This window comes from Polyodon spathula, chromosome 15 (genome assembly GCF_017654505.1).
Source record: "Polyodon spathula isolate WHYD16114869_AA chromosome 15, ASM1765450v1, whole genome shotgun sequence".
NCBI classification, from domain to species: Eukaryota; Metazoa; Chordata; class Actinopteri; order Acipenseriformes; family Polyodontidae; genus Polyodon; species Polyodon spathula.
Genome location: NC_054548.1, coordinates 20,990,080 through 21,002,320, shown reverse-complemented (window position 1 = coordinate 21,002,320; position 12,241 = coordinate 20,990,080). Strand labels below are relative to the sequence as shown.

The window sequence follows — 12,241 nt, the reverse complement described above, 5'->3', positions numbered from 1 at the left end:
TTTAAAAAGCACATTTGCAAAAACAAAGTGAAAATCTAGTTTCTAAAATTTCACAGAATTATATATTTGTTTCATACACTATTTCTTCTGTTGACTTTTCACTTTCACACCAGAGTCTTTTTAGCAGACAAAATGAACATGTGTAGGCCATGGAAGGCCATGGAATAAATGCGCCATTTTCTTTTCAATATGTTTAGTAGGTTTTATGAATGTATCATTAGCTGCAAATAATAAAAATCCATGGCTTGCATTTTGCTTGAGCGTTGTGCAGGTATAGCTCTGTAACAAAAGGTTCAGCAATAGAAGGTAAACATTACAAGTGACAAGAATCTGCAGTGCCAGCTTTGTTAAAGACATGGTCGATTGTTAAGTCTGCAGCTATGTCCAAAAGTTTTGCATCACCTAGAATTTTAGAATTGACATAATTAAAAAAAAAAAATGAACAAAATTGATATTTTATTCAACATCATGTAATCAAAGAAAGTACAAAATGATATTGCAAAAGTCTACCGGAAGCCATGATAGTAGTACAGTATTTTGAAATCTCACTGTGATAGGGCGCAAGCCCCTGTATGTATATCATGTATTGTTATATTGTTGTTCTTCAAGTTTGGCAGGGATAGGGTTAATACTATCCCTGTCAAAAACACGTTCAGACTGTTTGATTAGCAATCAATTAAGCCCAGCGACAGGTGTATAAAAGAAGCAGTCTCTCCACTTGAGGTTGACGAACCCAGGGCAAGGAACACAGCAGCAGCGCAGAGCACAAAAGAGCACAGCACAGCACAGCAGCAGAGTGCAGCAGAGCACAGAAGAGCAGAGTGCAGCAGAGAACAATACAGCAGAGCAGAGCACAGCACAGCACAGCACAGCACAGCACAGCACAGCAGAGTAGAGTAGAGTGCAGCAGAGCAGAGTGCAGCAGAGCACAGCAGCAAAGCATGTAATTGTTTATTTATTTATTTATTTTTTTTTAAACTGTGCACCCTGAAGGCGGCAGCTCAAGTTTAGGACAAATAGGCTATAGGGAAAATGGCACAGGCTTTAGCCAATCAAAGCAAAACAGTCATTGTTATGCAATGTTTGGGTAGGATTTTCATCTCACACAACGAATCATGTGCAAGCTGTGTTTGATCGACAGCTTGTGAGGCAGTTGGTGCGGATCTGTTGAAAGTCCCAGATGTTTCCATATTCCAACTTTATTTTTAATGTGCAGTTTTTAAAGCAAACATGCAGACAAATTAGTATTAGTGTGCCGGTCAACATGTCAAAACAAATGAGTCTATTTAAGACAACAGACAGATAATAAAGTCACAAAAACAACTCACATAACATCCTCTTCCTGCAAATCTGTAAATTATTAATTTACTTCAACAGTGGAAATGGCGACATGTGAAAATAAATTTTACCAAATCGACTGGATGATTAGTTTATTACTGGGAAAGTCAACCAGGGAGCATGCTAAGGAAGATTTGAGAGCAATTTGGAGTCATATTTTAGATTGGCAACTAAAATATGACACATATATATGGCCTCATGAAAGCCATGTGTGCATGCTTGCCAAAATCGGACATATTCGGCAATAGAGAGTCTACTGCTGGCATGTACTTTGTACAACGTTAATATGGATAAAGCTGAAGTTTCAGTCTTCGTTCAACAAAGAAAAAGCAAATCGATTGGGGGGAGAATTTTCCAACATTAATTTAAATTTTAGATTGCCACTTTACAAATATACAGATGTACCTAGCTATACCTGGGCTCAGTTGCATATAGTTTTAATATTTAAAGAGACATTGCACATTGTAAATAAACATGCAGAAAAGTTCTTATCCTGCCTGCTATTTTACAGCCATTAAAGGCTGGACCACAACACTGCCTCCTCAGTCACATTTTTAAATGTCAGTTTTTCCTTAACTATATGAAAACTATAAAGCGGTATCTAATTCACAAACCAGCAAGGGTTTTTAGAGCCAAATCAAGTATCTCAAAACACAGTTATCGTAGTCCTGCAACATATATTTCACCATTTTTGTGGGTCGACTTCATCTAAATTCAGATTGGATTGATCAATACGCTTCATTGAGATTTGCTGTATTTAATATATATATATATATATATATATATATATATATATTTTTATGTAAAAAAACAAAAAAAGATGACATTTTGTTTTAACAATGTGAATAATTTCTTAATTTATGTAATGCAAAAACCTTTATTTTAAAGAAGAATGAGCTGTGGTACCACAATAAGTCCCACAATGTTACTGCCATGGTAAAGTTAAGTAAAGTTACAATTAAGTCTGATATTCAATTAAGCCTGGCTATCCACACAGCTAACCAAGTCAATCACAAAAAGGTCTTTGTTTACCCAATACCCAAAGAGTGACTGATTTCAAAACTGTCCAAACCGAATCTTCTCCAAACCTCCACCCCCCAACTCCACCCCAGAGTCGATATTATCTCAGCTCTTAGTGGACAGTGGGCACTCTTGTGTTTGTGACTCCACGGTGCCCTCTGGTGGATGTACAATTAAGGAGCAAGCCCGAATACCCCCAAGAGGCTCCAAGACATCAAACACTTTTTCCCACTCGTCCTTCTCAGGGTCATAGCACTGGACTATCTCCACCATACATCGGCTGTTCCATGAGTAACCCCCGATCACATAGATCTTGCTCTTGAACACTGCCACCCCCACGTCACTCTGCCCGCTCAGCATGGGCGCGATGGCTGTCCACTGGTCTGTTCCTGGACAGTAATATTCACAGCTGAGCACATCATCGTAGTCGTTGGTGCCCCGGAAGTGGTTTCCTCCAATGACATAAAGGCGGTCCTCAATGGTACACATGCAGTGAAGTCCTCGAAGGGTGGACATGTCTGCTTTGTGACTCCAAGTGTTGGTGTCAGGATCATAACAGGTCAGTTCTTTCTGGAACGTGTCATGTGTTATGCCTCCTAAATTGAAAAAGATAGTTTCTTAGGACTGATCTAGTACTAACTAATTATCTAACAAGTTAATGCTATTTTAAGATCTTCAGCTAAATGGGCACAATTTTGCTTTTATATTCAATAAACTATGAATTATAAAGTATGTAATTACACCCCGAAACCCAACCAGGAACTAATAGGTAAAAAAAACGCACATGTACACAATATATTTTAAATTTATTATAAGGATATTTATTTTCATTTTATTTTGATAATTTTAGAGCAGACTAGATCTACTTTACAGATACAGGAAAGGATGATTAGGCTGATAGCTGTGTAAATCTGTAGCTGCATTTTGTATTGGTAGTAGTTATTTTGTCTTCTGCTCATGCATTGACACAGTCATGCCTTTGTGTTAAAAAAACAACCATTGGGTTAATGCATCACGGTCATTACTCCCATGTGGACTTTGAGCCAATTGTTTTGCAACGCACAAGCATTTGAAGATTTTGCACATGAAAACCTTAAAGATATACAAGCCACTGTAAAAACTGTAGTGGGCTGAGATACAAAAGTGAATTTATTTTCCTGATTAGGCTACCCAAGAAACACACTCTTCTATGGCAAATTACATACCAAAATGATGTGCATCATTCATTTAATTGAGTAGGGCATCTGGGATCGGGTACGAATACTTCAGGAATAAACTACACTAAACGAAACATTTCAGACTGGTTTATGAGCTCGATCATAAAATTCAAAACAACTGCCAAATACAAATACCTTAACCATAAATAACTAGTATATAGAGCTTTGCACTGCACTGCATAGAAAATAAGTAGCTATTCTTTGAACTTCACATACATTACAGTCTATTATAATTAATCAGTTCTTCTTGTCAGTTGAATAAAGATCAAATACAGTATCTGCAATATCTCCAAAATATATCACACAATTGCAACTGCAGGAAAGATGCATTGGAAATAGTAATAGTGATCACGCTGAAAGCAGTTTGAGGCTGAATGACTCAATTTTAGTACACTGATGATACAAATCCCCTTCAGTTTACAGGAAAGGAAGTGGTAAGAGGAGTACAAAAACAACAGCGGCACCTACTGCATTGACCAGCTGAGTTTTGTATACTTGCATACCCACACTGTCAAGGTATATTAAAACATTTCATAAGCAGTGCTTGAACTTGAATTGTGATGTATAAACTGTTTGTCTCAATGGGCAGAAGGATATTGATTTGTCCAGTGCTCTGGCATGCTTTTTTAAAGAGAAATAATATTTTAATATAATTTGCTGATAGTGAAAATAAGGATAAGTAAAAGGTTTGGAGTAAAATGTAACCAATGGAATCTATACATTATCTGAACATAATGCCGTCTTTAAATGGTTGCAAATAAATCTGTTATCGTAAACAGACATATACATTCTTATACATTCTTACTGTCCTGGTCACACATTAAACTCAAGGTCACCTACCTGAGATGTACATTAACTCTCTGTGAACTGTTCCAGCATGTCCATAATGGGGTTGGCTTATTGGAGCCACATAGGTCCACTCATTAGTGCGAAGGTTGTAGCATTCCACGCTAGCTGTGGAGCACAAGAGGAACTTCAATTGGAAAGTGCATCATAATGCTGTTAACAGCCAATACAATTCTATATATTCAGTAGGACAGATTTTATAGTAGTAATTGCTATAGAAAGATTGTATAGTACCAGACTTATTGGCAGTACAATTAGGTGTAGCTTACCTATCTCGCCTGTTGTATTCCTTCCACCCACTGCATAGAGTTTTCCTTTCAAGGCACTCAAGTGGAAAAAGGTCCTCTTCTCGTTAAGGGAGGCCACCTGTAACCAACTGTTAAAACGAGGGTCATATCTATAGACACTGTCCACTGCTGTCTTCCCCTTGGTGTCATAGTTGCTCTGCCCACCCACAATGTAGAGGAAGTTGCCAATCACAGCAATGCCATGCTGGTACCTTGGCACATCCATTGGCTTCAGGGCCTTCCAATTCTTGGTATCTTCATCGAACAACCGTAGCTCTTTGCTGACCACTAGCTGCTGACGTAGTACTCCCCCTATAGTGACCAGGTGGTTGGCATCAGAGCGAATGCGTGTTCTCTCTGTCTGCATGATGGGCTGCATGTAGGGCATCAACTGATAATTGCTCGCCTCCAGGAGCAGGTTGACGCAGGCTGCGTCCACCCGCAGGAAGTCTGCTTCATTGGATATTTGCAGCAGGTCACTGGGGGTCATGAGCGGGAAACGGATGTTCTTCATGAGCTTGTAGGTGTGTGCTTTGCGGGATTCGTCATGCTTTAGCCAATCACAGGTGTGTTTGAAGAGCTCCACCTCAGTGCAATTCTTCAGGTTGTCACTGGCCAGAGCATGGGCCATGCTATCCTCAGACAACTGCAGGTATTTCCCTTCCTTCAACAGAACTGAAAAATTCCTGAGGACAAACTCATTGATGAAGCTGCTCACGTCTGTAAGGTGGTAGTCGCTAGTGATTCGGCCCACTTCCACACAGTTGTCTGTCGTAACCTGAAGAGACACACAAGAGAAAATGTAAGTGCAGTTTTTTCACTATAGAGAAACTTAAATATAATAAATATAATGCATGGACAAATACTAATAACATTACTCTAATTTTAGCAGCTTTAATTAATGGTGCATTAGTGCCTAACTAAAATAAAGGATTCAAAGCATTTATTCACAGTTATAGTATCAGACTCTATTGTACAACAAGAAATACATTAATTACAAATATCCGGTGGCTAAGTGATCACAAGACACTTCCATGAATCATCCTCTCCTGTGGTATATTTACCTCACTTGTAAGCAATTCTTTACAGAAGTCCAGCACAGGCATAATCTGCAGAAAGCTTGCTGCTTCTAAAGTGTCCTGGAGGTTGTCCATATTGAGGGCTACTTTCCCTGTGTAAATAAAGTCTATTATGTTCTTCAAGCCGACACGACTCAGCCCTTGAAGCTTGATTGTTTTTAGCTCCTGTTCCTTCGTGCCACCTTTGAGTCCAAAACATTCAGGGAAAACTTATTCAATACAAAGCAAATACCATATAAGGACATAGCAAAAATGTGTTGCACTTTTTTTGCACAATTAAGAGGATGTGACAGAAATAAACAATAAGGGTTATATTCATAAAATAGAATGTGTATATTGGAATGGTTTTCTGCAACAACATTATTTTTTTTATCATCGTTTAATCTCTAAACACTCAATAGTACTAAAGAAAAACTTAGTAATACAGTTATACAGATGTTTGTGGGGGTAAAATCTTGTTTAAATTACATACTGAAATACAAGTGACCTTTTCTGAAGCATATTTTCCACTGTAGCGGATGTGCTACAATATGTATGATTTGTTCACTCACAGGGAGTCTTCAATTTTGCTTTGAAGCTCCTTATTTAAAACTAATTTAGAGCATGCTGACTTATTCTGTTCATATATTTATATAACTTTGCTGGACACACTATTCTTGTTTTTTTAGTAATAACATTCGGAAAGGAGATGTACACTGTACAGTTGTGCAAGCATGTTTTCATAAAGACAGTCCAGAGCTCATAAACACAACATTGAAAAGAAGAGGACCTTTGAATATTGCCTTGAAGTAGTCACTGGAAGAAGCCATGAGCACTCTGTGGACAGGAAATGACTCAGATCCTTCTCCTGACACCAGAACCACATCACAAAGGGTTTCATCAGAACGAAACTGGTCAAAACCCTGACAGAAGAAGAGTTGTTGATTGTTTATTGTCAAATGTATTGTGGAATAGGACATTAGACACTGTTAACCTTGATTAAACAAACATGGGACTCAGCAATTAAATATTTAATGTCTCATGACCTTCACTGGGATTGATACGAAATATTGTAAGCATTCCTATCCATGAAGAAATATAAAATACATCAAAATGTGTTGAAGATGGATATAGATTGGTTGGTGAGTTACTTGAACCTTGAAATTAGTCATTGGTGTATTCTGAGCACGGAAAGGTAAGTTTTCAGCTCACTGAATCTGCAGTTTCCAATTTGTACAGTATGTGTGTGGAGTTGGAATAAAAATAAATACATGTTGTGATACCTGTAAAGCAGCTGAACCATGAGCATCACTGCTGAAGATTCTAGTGCCCCTGTTACTCTTCCTGGTCTGAGGCTTACTGACTGCTGAGGTCCTCCTGCGGGTGACCCAGGAGACTTTACGGACAAGTTTGTCTTCTTCCCTGTGAACAGAAACATTTTGGATGTCAAACCTGTGTATGAATCATATGTACCATACTGTACTATGTGATCCAAAGCAAATTAGAACACCGTACTATGTGATCTACAGTAAGTTATAGCACTGTAATATGTGGTCTGAAACAAAAATACATTGGAAATGTGAAAAAACGGCAAGTTATCAAAAGTGCCCAGCCATTTAAAGTAGAGATATCAAAAACACAAGCCATGTTTCAGGAAACCATTGGGGCAACCTTGCCCAGCACAAAGCAAATAGCCAAGGTTACCCCAATTGTTTCTTCTAACTTGTATCAAAAACACAAGCTAAGTTAGACCAAACAATTGGGGCAGCCTTGTCCCGCACCAAGCAAATGGGTTGCCCCAATTGTTTCTCTTAACTTAGCTTGTGTTTTTTATTCATTTGATCTGCTTTTATTGTGTGTGAAAAACACAAGTCAAGTTAGTAGAAACAATTGGGGCAACTATGTGATCTATAGTAAGCTATAGCACCGTACTATGTGATCTACAGTAAGTTATAGCACTGTACTATGTGATCTACAGTAAGTTATAGCACCATACTATGTGATCTACAGTAAGTTATAGCACTTTACTATGTGATCTACAGTAAGTTATAGCACTGTACTGTACTATATGATCTACAGTAAGTTATAGCACCGTACTATGTGATCTACAGTAAGTTATAGCACTTTACTATGTGATCTACAGTGAGTTATAGCACTGTACTATGTGATCTACAGTAAGTTATAGCACCATACTGTGATCTACAGTAAGTTATAGCACCATACTATGTGATCTAAAGTAAGTTAAAGCACTGTACTATATGATCTAAAGTTATAGCACCGTACTATGTGATCTACAGTAAGTTATAGCACTTTACTATGTGATCTACAGTAAGTTATAGCACTGTACTATGTGATCTACAGTAAGTTATAGCACTGTACTATGTGATCTACAGTAAGTTATAGCACTGTACTATGTGATCTACAGTAAGTTATAGCACTTTACTATGTGATCTACAGTAAGTTATAGCACTTTACTATGTGATCTACAGTAAGTTATAGCACTGTACTATGATCTACAGTACTATGTGATCTAGTAAGTTATAGCACGTACTATGTGATCTACAGTAAGTTATAGCACAGTAAGTTTGTACTATGTGATCTACAGTAAGTTATAGCACTTTACTATGTGATCTACAGTAAGTTATAGCGCTGTACTATGTGATCTACAGTAAGTTATAGCACCGTACTATGTGATCTACAGTAAGTTATAGCACTGTACTATGTGATCTACAGTAAGTTATAGCACTTTACTATGTGATCTACAGTAAGTTATAGCACTGTACTATGTGATCTACAGTAAGTTATAGCACTGTACTATGTGATCTACAGTAAGTTATAGCACCGTACTATGTGATCTACAGTAAGTTATAGCACTTTACTATGTGATCTACAGTGAGTTATAGCACTGTACTATGTGATCTACAGTAAGTTATAGCACTGTACTATGTGATCTACAGTAAGTTATAGCACAGTAAGTTATAGCACATACTATGTGATCTACAGTAAGTTATAGCACTGTACTGTACTATATGATCTACAGTAATTTATAGTACCGTACTATGTGATCTACAGTAAGTTATAGCACTTTACTATGTGATCTACAGTGAGTTACAGCGCTGTACTATGTGATCTACAGTAAGTTATAGCACTAGTACTATGTGATCTACAGTAAGTTATAGCACCATACTATGTGATCTACAGTAAGTTATAGCACTTTACTATGTGATCTACAGTAAGTTATAGCACTGTACTATGTGATCTACAGTAAGTTATAGCACTTTACTATGTGATCTACAGTGAGTTACAGCGCTGTACTATGTGATCTACAGTAAGTTATAGCACTGTACTATGTGATCTACAGTAAGTTATAGCACTGTACTATGTGATCTACAGTAAGTTATAGCACCATACTATGTGATCTACAGTAAGTTATAGCACTGTACTGTACTATATGATCTACAGTAAGTTATAGCACCGTACTATGTGACCTACAGTAAGATATAGCACTTTACTATGTGATCTACAGTGAGTTATAGCACTGTACCATGTGATCTACAGTAAGTTATAGCACTGTACTATGATCTACAGTAAGTTATGGCACTGTACTATGATCTACAGTAAGTTATGGCACTGTACTATGTGATCTACAGTAAGTTAGAACACTGTTCCTTTGCATTCCATGAGGGTTTGCTGTAAATGCCTTTTGTCTGCTTAAAAACAAATCCCATCTTAATTTTTTCATAGAATGACTTTAGTTGCTCTTTGAAGCCTTTTTGAGGACCCGAACCTTTCAAAAAGCAACAACAAAAGTGTATGAGCATGTGACAGAGAGCAACTGACCCTTTAGTGGAGACCTTTTCTGTTCAATGTTTGGTGAAATACGTGATGCAGACAGAAAAAAGTCATTTGTGTGTTTTTTCAACCCTATACATCCATTATATGTATACATGTCCTATATACTTGAAATATGAAAAGAATATTCACAATGCAAGCTGTAAAACTGTAACACTTACGCCATATTGTCTTTTCCCTCTGGTAACCCCTTCAGTAATGTGTCCTAGTAAGAATGGAAATGAAACTGAAATAAAATTGGGAGCAGATGTGCACTGTACAGTATGTGAAAGAGCAAGAGAACAATATTTCAGTATGCACTATTTCAATACAGATTAAAAGATATGTTAGTGGATCGTATTAAGAACAGCTTAAAATAGCACATAGAGGAGTGTCAGAAAAGCACTGGCAATTAGGACTGTCCAAGAATAGAAAGGATTGGGGTTAGGAAAGAAAATTTAATGATTTAATCAGAAGTATGGATAGCAAAGAGTTCACAACCCAAAATGTTTTAGAAAATACTGCAAAGAATCAGTCATTTTCTAACAAATGACCATGCACAATATTTCTACTTGATCTGGCTTGATTTTGTTCTTAATATGATAAGTGATAATGAAAGTGTCTAACTTTCTTACCGTAAAATGTTAAATCACATTTTCGGGTATGACTGAAATTTATTTGAATAATTGGCTAGAAATAGACAATCTGTTAAAAAACCATTTTGGTTCCTTTTTTTTTTAAAAAAAAAAATATAGATATATATATAATATATATACAATATATATATATATAGATATAATATATAGATATAATATATATATATATAAATTAAAACATTAATCATTAAAATATAATTTATAGATCTTTGAATTTGTGACAGCGGTTTGAGCATGTATGCACAGTAAATATGATACCAAGAATCATTCTGTGTATGTATATTCATACACTTCTTTTCTGTAAATATTCTTCAACAGTTCAAAGAACATATTTGTTAAAGACAACTGCAACTAAGAAGTCTTACTTTTAGAAGTGACAGTTGTTTCCTGTTGAGTAACCAGCAATACCCAAACAACAGGAGTCATTTTTAAATGCAACGTTGCTGAGTACGTTTAAGTTGTCAAACGAAGTCATTGTAGCTTCGCAGCACCAAAAGTCAGTGATAAAAACAAACCTATATAACTGTGGTAAGTATAACTGAAATTGTATTGTACATAATTAGTATTCATTGGTAACAAATAGCTTGCTATTCCGTTATTTGATAACTAATAAATAAATCAAATGCAGATTGCTACCTTAATAATACATGTCATGCAAATGTTTTTTTTTAATGATAACAAACAACTAAATCTTTGTTAAAATCTTTCAACTTACCTGTCTTTATATTTCAAGAAAAACACAACTTTATTTGATGATCTCTTTTTTGCACATGAACATGAGCTTCCCTTGCACATTGTTCTATACCTTGTGTAAGATGTTGCAGACTCTGTGAAGCAAAACTGTTTCTGTATACTTACAGCTAAACCACAACCATTTGGACTTCCTGTCTTTTCTGCACAGCCCGAGCTCAAAAGAAGAAGTAGAAAAGAAGAAAAATACAACTGCAAAAAAAAAAATAAAAAAAAACCTGAGCATACTTGCCTACAAAACAATATCTGGTTGGATTAGTTTATTCAAGATATAAATCGGCTGGATTTGATTGCACTGACCTTTAGTAACGATATTGTTTTGACTTCTATTTTAAATGTATTTATGTATTTTATTTTTAAAAGCAGTATAAATGTTTTAATAAAGTGTGAGTCTGAACAGCTTGTATTGTGCAGCTCTTTCAAGGTGAATGTCTTGTTCTACTGTAGCACATTGGTTAATTTTAGAACAGGACCATATCCCAGACTGTTAACATGAAGGGGTTTTAATGTGAATCTTCTTGTGCTTTGTTCTGCACATATAAAAAAAGAACTCTCTGCAAAATTTGAGTTAAGCCAAAAGGTTAGTTATTTACATAATATAGCAAGTGGGTGTAGTACTAGTGCTTTCATACATGGTACTGTAACTAGGTTATGCCAAGAAAACATTAGCATTGACATTGTTTAACATACATAACTATGTATTATTACAAACATTAGGTAAGTTCACAGTCAAATCAGACAATAATGAAATTGGTGGAAAGTCCTCTCAAACAAGGGAAATGGGACAGAAAGTCTTGGATGACAGGTGACTACTGCAGAATAATCATAGACCAGAATCGTTATTAAACTAACCTTTTTACTATGATGTGGTTGCCACAGAATGACTGACAGCGAATTGAGTGAGAAACAACTGCACCACACATACACAATATTCTCACATATACTGTATAACAGGTGAACTGTACTGCATTCTCTTAATACTACTACAGCTACTATAATTATCACAAGAAACAACAATAATATTATGAGCATATTAGTATTCTGCCGCAGTCATCTGCTGGTCAACTAACGACTTCTGATTTCTCTAGTCTGAAGGGTCTCAAGTCCAATTTCAATTACATCTCATGAGGTGATTGGACCCATTCTCTTATGGTAACACATTACCAAATGTCATTTTCTCAAGCCACACTATAGTCATGAAAGTTTATGCAAACCACAATATTTAGCAACCAAAAATG

The 12,241-nt window shown here is 36.3% G+C and overlaps 1 protein-coding gene across 1 annotated transcript; it reads right to left on the bottom strand.

Annotated features, from left to right (window-relative positions):
- Positions 1-2,261: 2,261 nt before the first annotated feature.
- Positions 2,262-11,119, bottom strand: LOC121328008 (kelch-like protein 13). Its single transcript, XM_041272427.1, has 8 exons — positions 10,969-11,119; positions 9,780-9,823; positions 7,050-7,188; positions 6,557-6,689; positions 5,773-5,969; positions 4,691-5,486; positions 4,416-4,529; positions 2,262-2,954 (listed from the first exon to the last, which is right to left on the bottom strand). The coding sequence occupies exons 2-8, from the start codon at positions 9,782-9,784 to the stop codon at positions 2,464-2,466; spliced, it is 1,875 nt and encodes a 624-aa protein (XP_041128361.1). The 5' UTR covers positions 9,785-9,823; positions 10,969-11,119; the 3' UTR covers positions 2,262-2,463.
- Positions 11,120-12,241: the final 1,122 nt, after the last annotated feature.

What these genes read in the sequence shown, in the direction of transcription:
- LOC121328008 (XM_041272427.1), bottom strand. An exon ending in AAGAATTGCTTACAAGTGAG is followed by an intron (nt 5,487 to 5,772) that starts GTAAATATACCA and finishes GTGTCTCTTCAG; the next exon opens with GTTACGACAGACAACTGTGT. An exon ending in AGAGTTAATGTACATCTCAG is followed by an intron (nt 2,955 to 4,415) that starts GTAGGTGACCTT and finishes TTTTCAATTTAG; the next exon opens with GAGGCATAACACATGACACG.